The 22,079-nt window shown below is 44.1% G+C and overlaps 1 protein-coding gene across 5 annotated transcripts in view; it reads left to right on the top strand.

Moving 5' to 3' along the window:
* The window catches only part of FNIP1 (folliculin interacting protein 1), a 67,057-nt gene that overhangs the window by 39,623 nt on the left and 5,355 nt on the right, over positions 1-22,079 (top strand). For 4 of the 5 annotated variants that reach the window (XM_082063343.1, XM_082063345.1, XM_082063344.1 and 1 more), the window contains 12 exons: positions 2,660-2,760; positions 3,012-3,086; positions 3,576-3,667; positions 5,360-5,443; positions 6,414-6,485; positions 7,252-7,387; positions 7,940-8,141; positions 8,965-9,050; positions 15,243-15,389; positions 17,357-17,526; positions 18,860-20,285; positions 20,637-20,805. In XM_082063343.1, coding sequence (XP_081919469.1) covers positions 2,660-2,760; positions 3,012-3,086; positions 3,576-3,667; positions 5,360-5,443; positions 6,414-6,485; positions 7,252-7,387; positions 7,940-8,141; positions 8,965-9,050; positions 15,243-15,389; positions 17,357-17,526; positions 18,860-20,285; positions 20,637-20,805 — 2,760 coding nt within the window. The remainder of the gene's footprint in view (positions 1-2,659; positions 2,761-3,011; positions 3,087-3,575; positions 3,668-5,359; positions 5,444-6,413; positions 6,486-7,251; positions 7,388-7,939; positions 8,142-8,964; positions 9,051-15,242; positions 15,390-17,356; positions 17,527-18,859; positions 20,286-20,636; positions 20,806-22,079) is intronic. The other variant, XM_082063346.1, reaches the window with a different exon arrangement.

Below are 22,079 nucleotides of genomic sequence, written 5' to 3'. Positions count from 1 at the left end.
GAGGAATGCAGGGGTTTGTTCCACGCTTCCGTGTTTTTATGTATGTCCTATCTAGATCCCTCACAAATATGGTTGGAATCCATTAAGACGAAGCTGAGTGTGGTTCTAGGCTTGAGTAAATTACTTGCACATTATGACACCAGTGTTACCTCTGGACCTGCTTGTCAGTTTAGTAAGGACTGAAAGTCTGATTTGTTGATCATGGCATTTGACATTTATATCTGTACTGCATTTTTAATTTACATATGTACTTATTGATAGAACAATAGGTGCGATAAGTGGAATATTATATGCTGTAAATATCATATTCAGAAATGTAATTTACAAATAATGCAAATTTTACTCCCTCCAATATGCTAATGTGCAATAACAAACACTTGTGTGTATTTTATGATCAGTTTTTGTGAGCTTGTAAATATGACCTAGGGAACAGGTTTGTGTCCAAGCTGTCAGTGCCAGGGGTTGTGCCCTTTTTGCCAGATGCTCCTTGGCTATTTTTGTTTGAGTTTTTAATATTTAACCTCTTTCCTCAGTTGATTGCACTCTACTTTGGTCTTGAGTGACCTTTATTTTGCAGCATTGAAGGCTCAAAGAGTTGAGCTGTAGCAGTGTTTCTGTATTAAGTGCATTAAATATGTACATCTTGTTATGCATGGTGAAATTATTAAGTGTGGATGAAATGCCAGACTGAAGCTTGCCATGGGTGCATCTTATCATGCTCTTTGCCATCAGCATTGCTTGTGTCTGTCTTTCAGAGGAAAGGGAAACCCCTATAATTAAATTAGAAAGCACCTGATTTTCACTTGCCGTTTTTATTTTTATTTGTTTGACAATGAAAATCAATAATTTATCTTAAAGTATTTTCCCTCAGCGTTGGAATTAGATTTTCACAGTAACAGAAAGTTGAAACCCAAACCAACCATCGAGGGCTTGACATTTATTCAGAATGAGTCCTTCAGTTGGAAATCTGCAGCAGATTTAAAAATAACAATCATAATGTTTGGCTGTAGTAATTTGCGGTGCTCTTACTTCACAATTCCGTGATGCTGGCAGGCCTGTCATTTCCTAGAGCCATTAACATCCATGCTTATATTTCCTTGGAGCTGCTGGGTCATACGGGCTGATGTTAAAGTCCAGTTTTTCCAGTACTGCCTCCAGTGCCCGCAGGCAGTGGGATATCCTGGGAGGGAAAGATGGAAATTTCTCCGAGATCCGGGTAATGATCACATTTTGCCCTGTCACTAACAAACCTTGCCATCGTATCCTCATTTTTATAACTGCGGTTGCTACCTTAGCCATCACCTATCTTTCTTGCACAGATAGCAGATTTCAGAGGTTAATGGTATGTCTGTTAAAGTACCATCATCTTAATTGAGAGTGCTTGAGAAGAGCTAAAAATTGAAAAGCGTTACAAGTGTGTTGCCTTTTGCCTGATGAGCATTTCTCCGTTCCTGCCCTTGCTCTGCAGGCTGGCGTGAGCAGAAACATTGAGCAGTCGTTTTCACATCGCTCCTTACTCCTGGTAGGAGCTGTGGTGTGGACACCCTGTGCTTGGCTGTGCTCTGAGCCCACTGCCTGACACTGGGCAAAGTATTGAAATCTATCCCATGCCTGTGTAGGAATCTGGTGAAGATCCTGGTTGTTCAGAGCTTGGATAAGAGATATGGAGAAATGGTACTTAGCATTTTCCAAACACAAACCAGGCTCTGACTGGTTTTAGGAACTTTTTTTTTGAAGGATTACTCTAAGGAAGTGTTAATAGCTATAATGCACTTCAAAGGCAATGTACTGATTTTTGGCACAGTACCTCACCTGCGAACTGCCTGAGTTCTGTGACTGGAAGATCATGATATTTTCAATTATTCAGGGCAAGGCACAGAGAGCCAGCACTAATACTCTGCTTGCCTAGAGAAGCAGCAGCCCTGGATAAGGGGGCAGTAATCTCAGTCATTGAGAGCACACAAATAAGATGACTGTCAGCTGAGCAGTCTCCAGTTGATTGCCCTGAGTAACATTTTAATTTTAGGGTTTTGTTTGCAGTATTTGATCTAGCCTATGATGCTGCATAGATGTTCCTGCTCTGTGTAAGCCCGTGTGCCTTACAGCCAACTCTCACCAACCAGAGCAGGAAATGCTCAGCTTAACCCTGGCACCACGACGCTGCAGCCCTTTGTTGGTACTGTCACAGCACACCAGGGAGAGATGCACCACCTGTAAAATACCATCCATGGATGGGTTATGAATTGGTCTTTGTCAAAAAAGCACTGGGCCAGCTTGGCTCCAGTGCACAATCTGTGTAAGATCTTCAGTGAACTTGGGATTCTTCTTGTACAGCAGGTTTAGGCTTAATGGTTATTATTCAGTAAAGTGTGTTATCACACTCTTAAAACAGTTAAATTTGCTGACTCAGTGCCTGCCGTAGATGGGTTAGGTTTGTTGGATGATTTTAGTAATTCAGCTCACAGACAGTGTGAAGATCACTTTCTGTGCTCAGTGTCTTCATTGAACTGTTCAACTTAGCATGTTCAACAGTGTTATAGCAAGATATATTTTGTGTTTATCTTTCAAATAAACAATATTTTCCTTAGTCGTAGGTTACCTTAATAGAAGTGTTCTTGTAAAATGCTTAAAAGTAAATGTTGGTGGTTTTTTTGTGCAGGGTTCTCGGTGCTCCTCAGATGCTAACATGCTTGGAGAGATGATGTTTGGCTCCGTGGCCATGAGCTACAAGGGCTCCACGTTAAAAATTCACCAAATCCGGTAAGATTATTTTTTTACTGCTGGTCTTTTCAGAAGACTTACTCCTTGGTGCTAATATCTAATGAATTCACGCCACAAGTGCAGAGTAAAAGGATTTTCTGCGTTTGCCTCAAAGTTATTCTGATATCAGTTTTGGCACAAAGGCTGTTACGTTGTGTTTAGGTCTGTGAAACCTGGCAGGTTGTGAAATGGAAAGGAAAGCCTGTCTTAGCGCTGGGTTTGTGACTGACAACGTCCTTTTTCTCCTGCAGTTCACCTCCGCAGCTGATGCTCAGCAAGGTGTTCACAGCTCGCACTGGAAGCAGCATCTATGGAAGTCTGAATACGTGAGTCTGTTACAAATGGTATCTCTATTGCGTATAAGCAGATGAATGTAAAAACACAGAAGACCTTTTTCTGGACTCTCCAGATTCTTTCTCTAGAAAAGTAACTTCTCCTTCCCTGATTTGTCACATCCTGTCATTAGTGTCCTCACCTCAGTTTGCTTTAAGTGAATGAATGAACCATTCTGCTAATGCTGACGTGGTGAAGCTTGGTATTGTAAGGTACAAAATACCTGCAGACAGAACACTGGAGTTGGGGAATTCAGTCCGAGTTGAAGAAGAAAGTGTGACAAAAACATCTGGATTTGGAGAGTTCAGTGTTTCTCTGTACTAATTGACCCAGCTGAGAACATGGCTTAAGCTATGAAAGCTTTCTCGGGTGGAAGCTTGCGTTGTTATGTTGCCTGTTCCATTTGAGCTATAATGAAGTCACACTGTATTCTACTGAAATGCAAATCACTGATTTTCTTGTATGTTTGATGTTTGTTATAGGTTGCAGGACAGTCTTGAGTTCATTAATCAAGACGGCAATACGTTAAAGCCTGACCACAGTACAATTATGAATGGACTTCTTGGGAACATAGGTAATTACAAACAGATTTCATTTCTTTTTATCTCTAACTCTTCTGCATACCAGTGCTACCGTTATCAGCTCTGGAGCGAACAGTGTCCGAAAAACATGCAGTGAACTTCAGAAAAGTGTGGTTACTTACAAGAACTTAGCTGAATGGAAAATTCACCAAAAAAGAATTTGTCTTGTTTTAAACAAAACCAGGATAACATTGTAGGAAACTTTTACTAAGTCAGGAAGATTAAAAAATGCCTTTTTCTTAATATTCAGTATTCATTTCAGACTTCAGCTGTGATTTTTCACAGTGCGTGATCGAATGAGGTGCCCAATCTAAGAGAGATGGACTCACTTCTTCTGTTTTTAGGGTTTTGTTGTGGTTTGCACGTGGCAAAAGTTTGCTGTATCTCCAGCGTGATCCAAACAACAAGTTCACATTGAGATAATGCAGCTATTAGGCTTGGACTCAGCATGCTTTAGGTGTAGCCAGTGCCACGTGTTCATCGTGTCCTGCTCTGTAGTGACAGCGCCTCTTCCCACTGTGCAGAAAGGACAAGGGCCCGGGAGGTGCAGGCACCGCGGTGCAAGGACGTGCGGCTAGAAGTGACGAGATTGTCCTCTGGAAGAGGATGCTGAAACCTTGTTTATGATCGAACTGCACAAGTTTTCAGTTGGTTGGACAGTGTTTGTTTGCAGTTCCCGTTGCAGGACAGCGGGACTGTGGGTAACATAGCTGAAGAAGTTAATCTTCAACTGCAGCATTTCTAATACCTGTGTTCAGTAGCAAAGACTGCTCCTGACTCACTGGCTCTCACCAGCCTCTGGCAGGAGAAGGCTCTATGTGTTTTGGTTGGGAACTATTTACAAGCTGCTTTTTTTAGATATGCTGGTTAAAAAAAATAATAGCAGCACTGGTCGTGTCCTTTCTTTTAATGAGTGAAGACTGAAGAGAATGGAAGGGAGCTTTGTGGAGGTGCAGCCTTCATCTTTTGTATAATCAGAAAACTGAGTGAGCAGTAGCTTCAAATCTGGAAGAGGGACTGGCAATTAACTCATTAAAAATACCCATGTGTTTTTTCTGGGCTCCGTATACAGTTAAACACACTCCTTCCCTGGTATATCCACAATCCAATACTACTTTTAAAATGGACTACCAAGACGCCTAACATTTATTTTCTAAATGATCGTTTCACTAAACTGATGCACTGACTGTTCTCAGCCTACTTCAGCTTATAATTTTCTGTTGGTTCTACTAAGATGAATTTCTGCCGCCTTCTCCCCCGTCCTCCCCATCGTCTTCAGCGACACTGTTCATCAGCCACCCCACCAGCGTGGATGTTATTAATAAAACAAACATTGTACTCCACGATGAATCTCCTGTTTGTGATCAAGTGAGGCTTTGAGCCTGCATAAATTAATCAGTTTTCAGTTAAAAAAATAAAAAGCCATTGGAGAGAAACCCCCATCTTTGTATGGGAGACAGCGTAAAGCTGGGTCTATTATTTTAATTCTGTAAATACTATATAGTCCAACTATAAGCTGTATCCTTGAATCAACGTTCTTGTTAAGCGTAAGAGCTGTTTTCCTGCATACGTTACTGTGCATTTATGTTGGCTTATATCTTCTCCCTGCCCTGGCCCCCTCCCTACAGACTGTTCTGCTTTACTAACCTCATTCTTTCATGTGTATTTTACGTTTTGCCGTGTAGGTCTTTCACAGCTTTGCAGCCCCAGGCGGGCATTCTCAGAGCAAGGTCCGCTCCGCCTGATCCGGAGCGCCTCTTTCTTTGCAGGTTTGCAGTGTGCTGTGTGCTGTGTGCCTAGTCTAGCCGGTGTGACAAAACGTGTGGATTTGTAGTTTAGCTCTGGAAATAAGATTTCAATTGTTTTTTTTTTTTAATACAAAATGGACAGTGATGTCTGCTCTCTTACCTTTCTGGATCTATGCTTTAAATCTCCAGAGGACAGCAGGCATTTTAATAGTCCTCTTTGGGGTTGGTTGGTTTTCTTGTTTTGTTTTAGAGGCATGTATTTAATGGTGGATTCCATATCTCTAGGAATAAAATTTCCCAGTAGTGTCAAGCTATTTTGATTGGGACTTGTTTCAACCAAACTATAAAAACTAAAGCTAACCTAGGTTCATTTAAAATGGACATTTCTTGCTTTTAGTGGCTGGGTCTTATTTCCATGGCTGAGTAGCTTTTATTTCACACACACATTTGTAAAATATGGCACCTTTAAAGACTATTGAGCCTGAGACACTTTTGATCTTGTGTATATGCAATCTGCGAATCTGCACAGCTTACAGCTTAGTTGAACAACCACTGCACTGCTCACAACATACAAGTATTTATTTTCTTCAAGACAACATTGTAAAATCCTTTAAAAATGATATATATAGTACCCGAGAAAGCTGGTATATGAATGAAGCCATGTTTATATTGGTTTTTAGTCATTATTTTGTCTCTTCACCAAGTACTACCTATGTGACCAGCATCCTTTTGGTACACTAAAATTTAATTGGAAAATATCTGTGTAGAGAAACAAAGTGTACTAGTTTTAGTTTGTACTAAAAAATACATACAAGCTTTTCAGATAAGCATTTTGGCTTGTTCAGCTAAGCAGCCTTTCTTGGTGATGGCCTTGCGCAGTGCTGTTGATCTGAATTAATGAGCATGTTTTTGTTTCATTAATTACATGGAGATCTGCAAACAAGAAAGGAACTGTATATTCCCCTGCTAATTGGTATTCCTTGTGTTACAGTTCACAGCAATCCTATGGATATGCCTGGGAGGGAGCAGAATGAGGACAGAGACAGCGGTATCGCAAGATCTGGTAATGGCACTTCCATGTGTTAACCCTGTAGACTCAAAAAATATTCAGTAATATCCGTCACTGAGATGTGTAGACATCATCAAATAGTTTTTCCTGTGCTGAAATGTGATTTTTCTGTTTTGTTATATATAAATATTATATTAATGCATATAATGCATTATATAAATGTTAACGCATACCTATATGTTTATGTACAAATGTTGTAGGCATCAAGGGTGTTCCATTAGGATCCTCACAGAGCTAATCTAAACAGCGGTGCAATTTATTAACACATTTTGCAAATGAACAAGCCAAATTAGATATTGAAATAAGGTTACAGCATTTCTAAATGATACTTGTCATCTTTCCAAACTGAGGAGGACGGTAATGTTAAAACATGCATTTGGCTCCACACCACCCCTTTCTTCCCCCAGATTCAGGATATGGGCACTGAAGGTTAGGATTGGAAAGGCTGTTAAAGGATGTGATTAATGTTACTCCTTTCCACAAAAAATTTATTTCCCGATACTCGGGTTGATGAGCACGATGCAGCCTGTGTGTTGCCTGTTATGTAAAGATACAGGATGGTGCCAGCCTTGTCATGCTTGTATATCTTGTTAATGTTATTATAATCTGGTTATTTGCAGATAAGAAACATAGATAAGGAAAAGAGGAGGGACTTGAAAACCAATGCCAGTTTATCTTGAGGGACTTTGTTTGGTTGCTGGTATTTTCCAAATGCTCTTTCTTCTGGAGAGATTTTTATTTATTCCTCTTATTATTGCAGCATCTCTTAGCAGTCTGCTCATCACTCCATTTCCATCTCCGGGCTCTTCGTTTAACAAAAGCTGTGCTAGCAGTTACCAGCGGCGTTGGCGTCGCAGTCAGACTACCAGCTTGGAGAATGGGGTCTTCCCTCGATGGTGAGCTGGGAACAAAAATGCTGGTTGCTGCCCATACATTTTCCACCATTGTCAGCTTGATTCTGCTCTTGCATATGTACATCTGCTCTCGCTGTTGCTTTCGGTGGGGTATTTACAGAGGTGTGAGTCAGGCTGCACTTCAACGCCTGATCTTTTTTAGTATCAGATTTCTTCATGGCATTCATTGTTTTGTACTCACTGGAAAGCCTTCAGGAAAACGTAAACCTGTAGGCTGTACTTTTGAGGATAAGAAGCCCTAAAATGCTACTCAAAACACAAATTCCTGGCAGAGATAAGAGAGAACTAGAATACTATATTCTAATCCCATGAACACTTTCAATCTCGTTCCAGCCTTTGTGATTGCAGGATCAATTAATGGTTGCTTGTAAAAAATAGCAAAGTGGGGTGTTATCAAAGGTGATGATTTAACAACACATGCAAACAAAAGGTGTTTATTGAAGTTAAATGTTCAAGAATTGAATTACACAGGAAACAAAGGTACAGCTTTAAGCAGTGGATTACATTAACTTTCTGTTTTTTTCATGCTTCAAGGTCCATGGATGAAAGCTTTAACTTGTCAGATGACAGCTCTGGTCCTAGCCCAGGAATTGTTAGGAAGAAAAAGATAGCAATTGGAGTTATTTTTTCACTCTCAAGAGATGAAGATGAAAACAACAAATTTAATGAGTTCTTCTTCTCACACTTCCCTCTTTTTGAGAGTCACATGAACAAACTGAAGAGTGCAATAGAACAGGTAAACACAGTCCTCTGGATTCTTGCACTTGTATTGCTGTGTGTTTCCCCCAGACCTGTCAGATTTAACTCCTGACTCCTGTTGCTGTTTTACAAAAGTGGTATCAACTTGCTGTTGGGTATTGGACTTGCACCAGGGACGAGCTTTGCTCTACAACATCTTTGATGATGTTTCTTGTTGCTGGCAAAAGCACAACGCAGGGTGGGGACAGAGCGTGCTGCCTTGTGCTGCCGGGACTGCTGAAGGCCGGAGCAGTCGCTTGCCTGCATAAGCTCCCAGTAAGGCCCGGACCAGCTGAAGGGGAAGTTGATTTTTAGGCCTCCTCTTCCTCCCTGCTTCAGCTGAATCTGAGTCCAGCAGATCACAGGGTCAGAACCTGTCTCTGGGCTATTCCAGGCTGTAAATAAATATCCAGCTTTTTTTTTTTTTTTTTTTTCCCTGCATTTTACCTCCCGATTCTGATCTGTAGGAAGTTTTCAAAGATCAAAGTTTCAAATGCGCGGTTAGATTTACTTCAAATCTCTCTTCTAGGAAATACTTAGTGGTTGCTTTGCTACTGCAGTGAAAACTTTGACCCCTTTTATGCCTTGAATGATGAAAAAGCACAGGAGCAGCAGAGGCTGCAAGTGCATGTGCCTCACGTATCCTTCCTCAGAAATGAAAGTTGGCACTTGCACCATAATTTTATCACTTTTTTTAAAAAAAAAAAGAGTATTTGCATGACCAGTTGCATGAAAGATAAAGTCGAACACATGACTTTGTTTTCCATTTTCTGTGTTTCTGTAGCTATGTGTTGCTTACCTGTTTAATGATTGTTTTCAAGGCTATGAAAATGAGCCGTAGATCAGCTGATGCCAGTCAGCGGAGCTTGGCATATAACAGAATTGTTGATGCCCTGAATGAATTCAGGTGAGCAGTTTGTCTCCTATCTCTGCTTCTTCAAAAACGCTCAAGTCTGTTTTAGAATGATCTTCTTAGTGTAGGGTAAGTAACTTACTATGTCTAAAGTCTTCTGCAAAAGTAAGTACAATAAAGGTATTGGTGATTTATAGCAAGCCACTATAAGGTGTGTTTTTAGATATTGCCAAGTGTGTATATCCATCAGGGGTTGGTGTGAACAGGGCACGGATGATCAAGGTTTTCTGTGCTTTAGGTAGTAATGAAGCTCCCAGCAACCTCTTAAATTACCTTTCATGGCCTGTTGAGAGGGGGGGAAAGAATTGCAAAGTCATGTTAGGGGAATATTATATATTTTCCTGATGTGTGAGCAAAGCAAGACCTTTACCCTGCTCTATGTTCTGCTCTAAAGGAGTTTCAGATAACCAGCTACAAAGAAGGACATATCTTTTTCACACAGTAAAATGCAGTACTGTAATCTCTTGCTATCAGTACCTGCAGAGCGTCTCTATTCAACTGTTAATATACAAAGTAACACAGATAAGCACATTTAACTGTATTTTCTTTCCATAGTTCAAGTCATGGGGAGGGAATTAAGATGAAATCCATCTGTTTCAAGTGATTCATCTCCTCCCAGATGGGAGTGGCAGGGTGCTCCTTTTACAACCAGTGCAGAGCTACTTTTTAAAGACTTTATAGAAGACAGTGTTCTGATGTTGTAAAAGGAAAATCCTGACATCAGGATTGATTTTACCAAACAGTGAAGGATCCTGAGGGCTCACTCATTTTTCTACAATTCCACTTGCTACCTGAGTGCCATGATCAGGTGGTGTTGCAGGTTGAAGGCACAGTATTTTTTTTTTAATTAATTTTTAGAACCTCGCCTCTGGGCGGCTGCGAGGGAGGGCAGAGGACACGTTCTGCAGGGACAGGAGGCAGGAAGACGGAGCACGTGGGCCTGCGGTGAGAGGTGGATGGGAGAAGCGGTGCCAAGAGAGGGAGCAGAGGGAGCTCGTGACTGCGGGGAGACGAGTTCGGCAACTCTGAGCAGCCGTGGTGGTTCCTCTGCTCCCCCAGCTCTGTCACCCCTCCCTGTCCTCACCCAGAGTCGCTTCTCTGCCCTCCCACCTCCGATAACACCACCTCCCCAGCTGCTTTTCCGAAATTTCCCCCAAAACATTCCCCCTCAGGACACATTCAGCAGACTTTGCTGGTTCTCCTTTGTGCTTCCCAGTTAAACAGTTCCAAGGTGGTGGGGAAGGGCAGGTATCCCAAGTTGAACATAGGAAAAATAACTCTGAAAACACAGGGCAGATCCCCCTTGCTAGCTGTTTCCTCCTTGGAGGGCAGCTCGGCGGTGCTGGGTCGGGATGCGGACGGCCGCTCTGGGCGGGTGAGGAGGAAGATGCCGTCCCGCTGGACGCATCTGCTGGACGCTCTGCTCTGGAGCCTCGTTCACATGACACGGCCATTGCGTAACCAGCAGTGTGTCCAACTACCCGTTTTGTGCAGAGGTTTCCATGGCGATATAAATATTACTCTTTAATAGTGTAACAAGGTAAATTAAATCCAGTTTAATTTCATATAAACTAATTTCCTGGGGCAGCAGACGTTGGCAATTGTGTTTTTTTTAAAGCGGGAGCATTCAGAGGTGCCCCCAGCCATGGCCGCTCCTGCTGCTGTGATGTCTTGGCGTGACAGCGTGTGCTGCCGTCAGAAAAAGCGTTTCTGTAACGTGCAAGAGCCACTTGCCTTGCAAAGCAATGCAATAAGTGTCTGGTAAGAGAGAAAAAAAAGGCGTATTTAAATACTGAAGGCTGGATGCAAAGGTGCTTTGGCGCAGGTTCAGCAAACCCATTTAGGCCACTATTATCTTTTTAGGCGTCTGCTTTCCCACTGAAGTCACGGGGAAGTCAGGAGCCCCGAGTCCTTTGGTGAACCTGAGACTTGTGTTGATTCCTGCCCTCTTAGCAAACTGTGCTGGAGGGAAGAAGGGTGCTGACTTCAGTGGGCTGGTGTTTCATAAACGTAATCCTGTGCTGGTTTAACTCATTGCAGTCTCTTTTTTTTAAAGGAGAATTATTTAAAACACCAAACCAACAACAACAAAAAAAACAACAACAAAAGAAAAACCAAACAAATCCAGAATTTCAGAGGTTCTCAGGTGTAGCTGATGTGCACTCCTCTGGTGATTAGAATCGCCTCAGATCACTGGGACGTGGGGACAGGCCACACGCTGCCGTGCTGATCAGAGAAGGGAGGGCCGCGTGTGACGGTTGTCACCGTGGCCTCTGGCACCCTAGAGTCCCTCCCTGTGGGGCAGGGGCTGTGGGTCAGCCCCCAGCCTGCACCAGGGTTATTGCAGGGACCTGCACGGTCAGACGGGCCTTTACAGGCCTTCACCTGCTGGCACTGGGGAGGGGGAGAAAAGCAGATGGCAAAACAGACCCTTCCTTTGCTGCTGTCATCTCATCCAGGGAAGCTGCCTTCTCTGAAGAGCCTAGGCTGCTTCTGCAAATTGATGCTATTGATAAATTTGCCATCAGTTTGGTGCCCAACTCCAGGCCTACTGTTGCATCGTTATTCACTTCACAGCATTTTTTAATTTTCTAAAGCACTGATGGGTTTAGCTATTAACACTTGACTTAGAGGCTTGAAACTCTCTTCAGATGTCAGCTATGCAGACACGACTTATGAAATAAGCTACTCGCATAAACATTTCGACTCCACTGGTCCCTGAGGCCAAGGCAGCACATTGATAATACAGATTATGCATCTGACTAATACCTGTGTGGCAAATACGCAGACTGGCAAGGAAACACTGAACGCAAGGCCTAGGGAAACACCTCTCTCTGCGCTCTGGCAGCCGGATCTGATCCTGTTCTATGCCAGTAATTTTTAAGCGGCTTATGCTGCTGTGAAGCGAGTGGTGCATTTTGCTCAGCGGTGCAGGCTGGCCCTGGTGCCAGCATGGGCACAGGAGTCACGTGGGCTCATTGCAGCAATTATTGCCTTCATTTTCATTCTCCTTTTTAAGGAAAAATCATCTTTGGAAAGAAGGCATGAGGACAGGGTGCGAATGCGTGTGAATGAAGCTTTATAAACCGCTGATTATTTTTTTTCTTTTTGGAAACAATCCGTGTGAATTAAGCTTTATAAACCACTGATTGTTTTTTTCGTTTTTGAAACAATCCCTGAAGAGATGCTAAGCTTTGGCATTATGTTGCATCTCTCAAACAGCAGAGCGGCTCTTGGAGCCCAGTGCTGAGGGTTGGCGGTGTTTCCCTGGGGAGGAAGGGGGTTGCGGAGGGATGCTCTCATCCCCGAGGAGCCAGAGGAGCCATCTGGCTCGTTCAGTTTGTCCAGCACCAGGGAAAGATGCTTGGACCAGTACTAAAACCCAGGACAAAGGCTGGGAAGGTTTGCAGCTGAAGGAGGAAGCAGAGAGCAGCTCAACACCGGCACCACGAGCACCGTCTTGGCTGCCATCTGTGCCCACAGAGCCGGCAAACCCCAGCAGGTCTGCAGGAGGAGTTTGCTCAGGTCTTTGTTTTCCTGCGGCTTTGGTTTCACGGCACCATTAGGCACGAAGGTGTTTCCTGAGGAGCTCCCCCAGCCCCTGTGCCTGACGCACCCGTGGAGGTGCCCGTAAGCTCCAGGCTGGTGTTCAGCCTCCCAGCAGCATTTCCAAATGGAAACCATTTTAAATGTACTGGAACCCTCAAAAGAACAGAGTCTTTCATTAACTGGGCTTTCCCTTGCATGCCGGTGTGCGCAGGGGAGAGGGCTGCTCGCTGCAGATGGCTGAGAGAGGACAATTTGATTTTTAATGGTGGTTATTTTTTAAATCCGGTTAACTTCCCTGCCGCGTTTTTTTGTTTGGTTGGGTTTTTTTTTTTATTTATTTATTTGTTGTTGTTTAATAGATGGAAAGAGAGCATTTTCCCGTGTTGGCGGAGCTGGAAAGCAGTTAATCCTTGCCCTTGGTGTGTGTGCCATGGCTGCCTGCGCTGGCATGGAGGTTCCTGCGCCACAGTCACATGCCTGCTGGCCGCCGGCCAGGGCAATCTGATCTCTCTCTGAGGAAACACTATCAGTTGCAGATGCAGCCAGGGTTACCAGAATAGTAAATAACGAATCACAAGACCCGGTCTATCTTTTCAACAAAAACAAATATTTTAATATGTTCGGTATAGAACTAGTTTCTTTTTTTTTTTTTTTTTTTTTTTTTTCCCAAAACAGCCCAGCTGCAAAAGGTTTGGCTTGGTTAGTTTGCATATAAAGGAGAAATAAGCTGTGTTTTACATTAAGTTGTTGGATTTATCTTCAGCTTCTAAGGTCAGCTGTGTCTGGGGGTGTAAGTTCCGATACTTGTTTTGAACTTTGAAACTCATCGTGCTTTGAAGTCCCTGGACTTGAGGTTTCTCCCTTTCTTTGGGCCTCTTTAACATCCATTCCAGTTAATGGGCTGTGAACAGAAAGCTTTCCCTTAGCAATCCCACCTCTAGTCCCAGCTCCCTACAGCCGAGGCCCAAAATCCTGCTGCCCCTAGAGCCCCCCAACTCCCCTGGCCATGTGGCAGTGCCAGTGTCCCCCACTGCGTGTCCCCTCCCGTCTGGCCTGGCAGGACCGCTGTGCCCAGGTCCATAACCAGGCTGTGCTTTCCTCCCAGGAGAAGACCAGTAGCAGAGGGTAACGTAGAGCAGCTCCGAGGCTGCTCCAAGCTGACCCAGCAAACGGCAAACCCTCTGGGTGCCGTGGGTCTGTAAGCACAAAGGTAACTTGATTTTCCCCTCTCCAGCCTATTTTCTGGCTTTTCCCATCGTGCCTGTGGCAGTGGGGTGTCTGAAAATCCAGCCTTTAGGGGAAACAAGTTTGATTTGGACTATTGTGAACACGCAGGATGGATTTTGTATTTAATGAAAACTGGTAGAAAAAATAAGTCAGGAAATGCTGCAGTGCCCCGTGAGTCACCCCCTTTCTTCTCGAGCAGTCCCGGTGGCTTCGGCACCGTGTCCCGTCACCTTTGCTGCCCTTTGGGGGACTGCTCTGGGTTCTTGTCGCTGTACAGCTGCTTTCTTCGCTGCAAACAACCAGGGAGCAGTTCCTCCCTCCCCAGCGCCCCTGGGCCGGTGCCGTCGTGTGCTGCGCTGCTGCTCTCGCTTCCTCCGGAGTTTCGCTTTAAACACTAAACCACGGAAGATTTGGCAGCTGCTGCTTGAGCGTGTTTGCCTGCCTGACGTGCAGCCGTTGCTTTACTTCTGGAAGTGCCCATAAATTGTTAGACCAACATATCCAGAGAGGATCTTTGTAAATCAGGGGTGGTACTAGGGATAATGGGAGAATGTAAATCTTTGTCTTGTAAAACAAAAATATCTCTTCTAGGAAAAGTAGTGCTTTAGATGGGGAGAAACCTGAACTCATCAGTCATTTCCTTTGTTGTTTTGTTTTGTTTTCAGGCTTACATTTTTACTGTCATATAAATACAGGTTCCCATAGTGTCATAACGTAGGCATTGTACTTAAAATGAAACTATAATTTGGTTTAGGTTTTAGAGGAGTTTAACAGTAATCTGAGGGGTTTTAGTCTGATGTTTTACTGCAGAGTCGAAGTTTTAATCATACATTTACCATCCTCTATAGAATCAGAAAATATGTGGGTAGATGCATAATCCTTCAAAGCGTGGGGTAACTGATGCTCATACACTCTGTTTAAAGTGAAAGAAGTAATCTGGTCCCCTGCCCTACAAATCCACACCTCAGGAGGTTTGGCCTGCAGATACACCAATCTTTTAAAGCAAGGAGGACATGAGGGTATTTTTATAAGTCAGATACGCATAAACTTGTCCTAGTCATAAATAGCACGGCAGATTTACGTATATTTCAATGAATTTGAGAGAAAGCAGGGGGGATAGCAGCAACAACAAATCGTTTGTTTCCTCTCCGTTTGGAACAGGGCAGCTCTTGGCTTGGCAGTGAGTGTTACTGTGCTTGGGATCAGTTTGGGTAGAGGCATGAAGCACCTATGGGGCTTTACTCTCTGAGGTGGAAATGTAAATTCATAGTATGGAATGAACAATGTGGTTTGGATAATGGTTGATGAGAGACGTTTTGTTTCTGACAGAAATGACAGCTGGAATGAAATGTTGCAGTGAATGCCTTTTGTTGTTTTATTTAGTCTTCTGAACTTATTTTTGTTTTCTAGAACGACTATTTGCAATCTCTACACGATGCCACGGATTGGGGAGCCTGTCTGGCTTACCATGATGTCGGGAACACCAGAAAAGAACCAGCTGTGCCATCGCTTCATGAAGGAGTTCACTTTCTTGATGGAAAATGCTTCTAAAAACCAGTATGGTGGTTTTTAATTTTTAAATTACATACGTGTTTATGCCTTTTCATTTCAAACCAATTTTTGAATCTGTTTTTAAAAACTGGGTAGTCAAAGAATCAAAAGACGATGTGTGAATGCCTTATTTTTTAAACAAGAAAGAAGTAAAGTATCCCAGTAAATTCCTGCTTCCCCACAATCCTCTAAATCTTGGTAGAGGCCAAACATTTGAAATGTGTCCGTAGGAAGCGCGTGATGGGTGTGTATGTCTGGAAGGGGCTGAACATACCTTGTGAAATGCATTAATCTACCTTTCAGAATCAGTTATCATATGATGAGCAAGGTCAGACATTCAGTAAGAGCTGTGTCTGTAATACTGTCTGACCGCAAATTGCTGTTAAACCTGACTTCTGTAAAACGCCACTAAAGAAATCGTGCGCTTCCTTAGTGCTCACCTTTCTGCCCTCGGGACAAAGCTGTGAGCGCTTGTTAAAAATTGAGAATGTTCTTGATAAACCTGGCAGAATCTGATAAATTTACTCTTTTGTCAACACTTCATCCTCTTTCCCCAGGGCATGAGTAGGGGAAGTTTTCAAAGTGTTTGGCTCCACCAAAGTCCCAAAGCGAGCACAAACATGTGAAGTTGGAGTGGGAATGGCACTGAAAGAGCAGCTGTAACTCCGGGGAAACTGCTTTCTGCAGGATGGGGAGGGGGCTGCTGCTCACCTTCTGCCCGCTTTGCCACCAAATTGTCATCGTTTCTGTCCCCCAGCCAGGAGGGTGACACTTCGTGGTCAGCGTCTCCTGCCTCGGTGCAATGGGAGAAACCGTAGGGAGTTGTGAGTGGTTCACGTGTATTTTCCTAGAATAATTTCCCGCCCCAATGGAAACTTTTTCCTGGGCTTAACTCCTTCTGTCTCTGCTGTTCTGAGCCCTGTACATCTTGGTTACATTTAAATGCTCGTTTGTTTGCATGCTTTATTTTAAATATAGTAAGATTTACACCAATGGGAGCAAGAGGAAAATCAAGCCGCATATCCTTTTCAATCTGGTTTTAAAATCTCCTTTCCTCCTTCGGCAGTCTCCAGTGAGGAAATGGCTAAATTTCAGCTGTAGGGTTCCTGATGCTTGTAAACTATTCCAATAGCATTATCTGGAGGCTCGCTGGCATTTGACTGTTTTTCTCCTGGGTACCTGAGCAGCTGTGGTCATCGGTACCATCTGCGGGCGTGCAGGAGGCTGCTGCGCTTCTGCTCGCTCCTCCTCCCAGGAAAGGGCGCTGAGAAGGAAAGTGCTCCCTCCACAGAGCAGAAACCATGCTCTAGCGTTACAATAAGTCAGATCGTTCACATTTTTCAGACTGGTTTTTTGCCCTGCCTAGCTAGTGGAAACTGGTTTGCTGGTGTAAGGACAGAGTCTTCCTGGCTGAGCTATTTCTTTTAGTGGTGGTATTACAGAAATGTGGGCCTTTTATTTTTGAACAGGAGCAGCCATATGTGCTTAAATCGTATAACAGTTGAAAGAACACAGCACCCAGCTGTTGTATGGGTTTGGTAGCAATAGCCTTGTTTCTCATCAATAGTCACAGAGCTTAAGGGTTTGGGATCTCCTTCGAGTACAAAGGCCACACAGCGCCCCTGTTTATTTACTGCAAGCAAAGTAAGTTGGGTTTGAGATGTTTTACAACATAAAGCTTGCAAAATGGGAAGTCTCATAATTATTGCCAAACAGAGGAACTGAGATGCCATAGGTGTAAAATATTTCAGTTAACTTTAAATGTCTGTTCTAAAAAAGAGCTTTGCAGGGATGGGAGTGAGGGTGCAGCCCTCCCTTATCTCCCCAAAGAGCCAAGGTCAAAGAGATGATCTCTGCCAATGTTGTTAGGTTGTTTCTGCAATCCTCGATCCATATAGACTGTAGAACTGCTGTCAGTTTAATATCCTGAGTGTGTACCTGGAAAAAAACGATGTTGAACATTTTGCTTTCAGGTTTTTACCAGCTTTGCTGACTGCAGTCCTGACTAACCACTTGGCCTGGGTCCCCACCGTCATGCCGAACGGCCAGCCGCCTATAAGGATCTTCCTGGAAAAGCATTCTTCACAGAGCGTGGACATGCTGGCCAAAACTCATCCCTACAACCCCCTCTGGGCACAGCTTGGTAGGTGGCGAACATCTCTTAACCATCCGACAGCTTTGCATCAATGGTTATGTGCACGGTGGTTTTTATGGATGCTTGTTACTCCCTACCCCCAAGTTAATTTTTTCTTTAATTCAAAATGAGACTCAAGTGTGTATTTCAAGCTTAGAGATAGTCACTGTATTTTTTTATATGTGCTGTAATTTCATAAGGCATTATCATTTATAAAATGGCAGCCAAAAAGTAAGGCCCTCGTTAGTCATTTCTGGCAGGTCTCTTAAGGTGCCCTGGTGATGATGGAGGATTCCAGTTCCCCTCTGGTTGTCCCTCTATAAGGATAATCAATTTTTATTTTTGGGGATGCTGCTAAGAGTAAGCCTGGTTCTAGAAACAGCAAATAAAGGAAATTGATCTTTTGATAAGAAACAAACATTGCTGTCGGTATGACAGGCAAAGGAGTGACACAGGACAGGAAACCCTGGGTGAGGTGTCAAAGCCCACTGAGCAGCCAGTCACACTGCCTTGCCATTTGCTCAGCAGAGGAGATGAGATTCCTGCTCTCTGATCAGGCTGTCCTGCTCTGCACATAAAGTCTCGTGGAATTTGGTGAGGAAAGGAAAGTTTTGCAAGGTTGCCCTGTTCTGGTATGGACAGGAATGGCTCAGAAAGCAAGACGACTGGATTTCAGAGCTTGTGGGACTCAAGGGACCCACTGTGGTAAGCTTGGCCTTTGAGGCCTCTTGGATCCCTTGTCCTCCTGTCCCTGCATTCATCCAGTGCCCTAATACCTCCAGGACAACACTTGCACAGGCACTTTCCCAGGTAAATCTGAAGTACAGTCAAAACAAGCCATCCAAGCCCTAGCAGAGCTCCAGGGGAGGGCAGAGAAGAAGGCTGGCTTCAGCTGCGCGCCCGCCACTGTCACTTTTTGCCTTCGTTCTTGGCGTAGGTTTGTTTCTCCTTCCAGCTTTCTCTTGGTGGGTAAAAGTTCAGCCTGGTTTCCAGACTACCCAGGGTAATCCAGAGCAGATGCCTCCTCTCCGCCATGGCTATGTAAGGAACCCAGGAGACGAGCCTCCGAAGCTGGGCACTGAAGTTCGGTAGTGCAAATGCTCCTCATATGTGAGATCACATGTCCGCCTGACCAGCGTGTCACCTTACAAGTGATACCAACAGCATCTTTGGGATTCTCTGTATTGAAACCAAAATACTAGAGTAGTTGTCCTCGCTCTTCTGCTTTAGGTTTTTTCTGTTCTAGACTTGGCCTTTGAAAACTGTCCACAACAATTGTCTGTTAGAAGACTATTTTATTGTAAAGATGCAATCTAATTGTCTGTTTTATTTCCTATCCTAGGTGACCTGTATGGGGCTATTGGCTCACCCGTGAGATTAGCAAAAACAGTTGTGGTGGGCAAAAGGCATGACCTGGTACAGAGATTGCTTTATTTCCTTACTTACTTCATCAGATGCTCTGAACTTCAAGAGACACATCTTCTAGAAAATGGGGAAGATGAAGCCATCGTCATGCCTGGAACTGTTATAACTACCACTCTGGAGAAAGGAGAAGTAGAAGAATCGGAGTATGTGCTTGTCACAATGCACAAGAACAGGGGCAACTTGCTACCAACTGAGTCTGAAGAAATGACAGCTCCTAAGTGTAGCTGTAAATATTGCAAATGTCCAATTTCCCTTGCACAAAACATAGAAGGTGTTTCGCAGCAAGAGAGAGAAGACGCACAAAACACTCCTAAGGTAGAGCTGGAAAGTTCTTCAGATGAGAACAGAACTATTGTTCCTGACGACTGCCAGGAAGATGCTGTTGATATTAAGCAACCGAGACCCTGCCTGGACACAAAACTAGAGACCGTGGTGTGCACGGGGTCAGCTTTGCCAGATAAACATGTGGTGACGGAATCTGGTCTGGAGCCAACAGCCGACGTGTGGAGGAACGAAGACTCGCTGGAATCAGGCAACCAGGCGGTTAGTGTGCCCAGGTCACCCGGTTTAGCTGTGGAAAAGAAGCCGCCGGATAAGCTCTTCTGCGATGCGTTTCCTTGCAGTGCTACTGAAGCTCAGACAAAGGTGACTTTCCTCATCGGAGATTCCATGTCACCTGATTCAGACATCGAACTCCGAAGTCAGGCAGTAGTGGAACAAATAGCGAGGCATCACAGCCCACCAGCAACGGAGGAAGGAGCGTCTGCTGATCAGAACTGTGAAGCTAAACAAACTGTTGAGGACCAAAATAGAGACTGTGGGACAGCTGAGCCCTTTCCTCAAGTTGCTAGTGAGCATCAGAGCTGGAATCCAAATCCATACAACGCTGAGAGCATGAGTTTGTTTGACGAATACTTTACTGATGACAGTTCAATTGAAACCCGGACTATTGATGATATTCCAGGGCAAGCATCTACAGACCTTCTTGCTCACAACAGTAGTTTAGAGTTTTCTAAAAAGCTGTGTACAAAGACTAGCAAACCACCTAGTGAATTTTGTAAATTCATGGACTCTGTTCGACAAGAGACCTACAAAAACTGCTTTAATGAGCAGGACCAAAGAGAGAAAATCTCTATTCGTGTCCCCCATGGGGACAGAGAAAATGTAGAGAAAAAAGTCGCCCCGGGAATTGATTGGGACATTCCAAGAAATGAGAGTTCGGATAGTGCCCTGGGCGACAGCGAAAGTGAGGATACAGGTCATGATCTAACTAGACCAAGCGGTAACTACTATGGAGGAGAGCAAGAAGATTGGGCAGAAGAATATGAGATTCCTTTTCCTGGGTAAGTACTGCTCAGCAGTCAGAGAGCCTCAAACAGACAGCCTCAAACAGACAGAGCCTCTTCTCATGCCGCATGTTTGGAGGAATGTAGCCCAACTTGGCATCAGTGGTTGGAAAAGCGTGTGTTCAGCTTGCTGCTTGTAAAAGAATAGAGAGAGATCTGTGGTCTGGAAAAAAATATTAATTGTGCTTCCGCAGTGATCCAACTGCAAAAGCTGACTTTAAACTCCTTCTTTTTAAAAAGTGCTTGAATGGAAACTAGAAGAGATAGGACAAATGTGAGAATGCAACCTCTCTGTAGCTGAATGTGGGGTTTACTTTTGTATATCTTTTTGATGTGCCTTTCTTGCAGGTCAAAATTGGTTGAAGTGAACTCTGTCCAGCCCAGTATTGCCAATTTTGGAAGATCCTTACTAGGTGGCTACTGTTCATCGTATGTCCCTGACTTTGTTTTGCAAGGAATAGGAAGTGATGAAAAGCTGAGGCACTGTTTGGTGTCAGATTTGTCTCATGCTGTGCAGGTAATTAAGCTATATTTGGTAGATGTATTTATCACAGTAGGGAAAGGCAAATATTTTTGAATGTACAAACCTGCTGGAAGTGGAAATATTTACTGTTGCAGCTCTCTTCAGGTTTCCCCAGTCCCAGGTCACACAGTTTATGTATATGTTAATGTAACACAGTTAATGTATCTGAAAAACATGGTTATTTCACTGTAAATCCAGAGCACAAAAACTTAGACTCCCGCTGCAGCCAGCTGAGAGGCTGGTGCCCTTGGGAAGACGAATCTCCGTGCTACACCGTAGCGAAATCCTCATCTCCCATAGGCATGGCAGCCTGCTGATGGTTGACATTAAACTGGTCTGGAATGATGTTAAAGAAGCCCAATGCTGAGGTTGCTGTGAATCTCTTCCCAGGCCCGTGCCCGGGAAGATCCTGCTCTAGTTGCTGTGCAGAAGCTCCTCTTTCCGTGCACATCTGACAACGTGCTGCTGCTCATGGGGCAGAACATGTTCTCTGCAGTGAAGCCATCAGGAATGCTCAGTATTTTGGGGACGTTACTCCTTTTTTAGGATTGTAGTTGAAGTGTCTGATAGTACTGGCTTTGTCAGAAAAGGAGAAACCAGTATAAAGATAATAGTCCTAAGGCGCTCATACTTCTCGAGTGTGCTGGAAATCGTCTCTTTTCCACAGAGACTTTTTCCCAGATGAACTGGGGCGGGACTGGGAAGTGTGGGATTTCCTACCCCTGTCCCAATCACCGGGAGAGGGGCAGAAAGCAGCTGTCACCAAAAAGCGTGATGCTGCTCCGCTCTGGTTTATTCCCAAGGGAACAGGGGAAAGAACCATGCACAGACTAGTGAGCAGACAGGCTGATTCCCCGGAGCCTCCCGAAATGTCCCCTTTGTCCACACCTCTCATTAAGGACGTGCATCACACCCCACGCGATGGCACCGCCACCCGTCCCTGCCGTCCCCTTGTGCCCAGCCCTGCGGGGGCAGTTCCGCGCCCTCACGGCTGTTCGGGGTGCTGCTTTAAGCCATCGCATTTTTGGCCAAATGTTTAAGCCTTTGGTGAAGCATAATTGCACTTCAGCCAAGACAGGTAGCAATGTGAAGTAGCTGGTGCTACAGAACAGATAGATCTGAAATACAGCCTAACAGTGGTGCGTGTCCACCAGCAGATGTAAACTTCAATTGCAAAAATCAAAAGATTGAGAATATGCAAAAGGACCAAGCAAGATTTTATATGTGTATCTCCAGTAAAATAATAACTGCATTCTAGCCCTGTTTGA

Source organism: Streptopelia decaocto, assembly GCF_964273445.1.
Source record: "Streptopelia decaocto genome assembly, chromosome: 12".
In the NCBI taxonomy this organism is placed as follows: Eukaryota; Metazoa; Chordata; class Aves; order Columbiformes; family Columbidae; genus Streptopelia; species Streptopelia decaocto.
The sequence above is the reverse complement of the archived record's forward strand: the minus strand, read 5'-3'. Positions and strand labels throughout refer to the sequence as shown.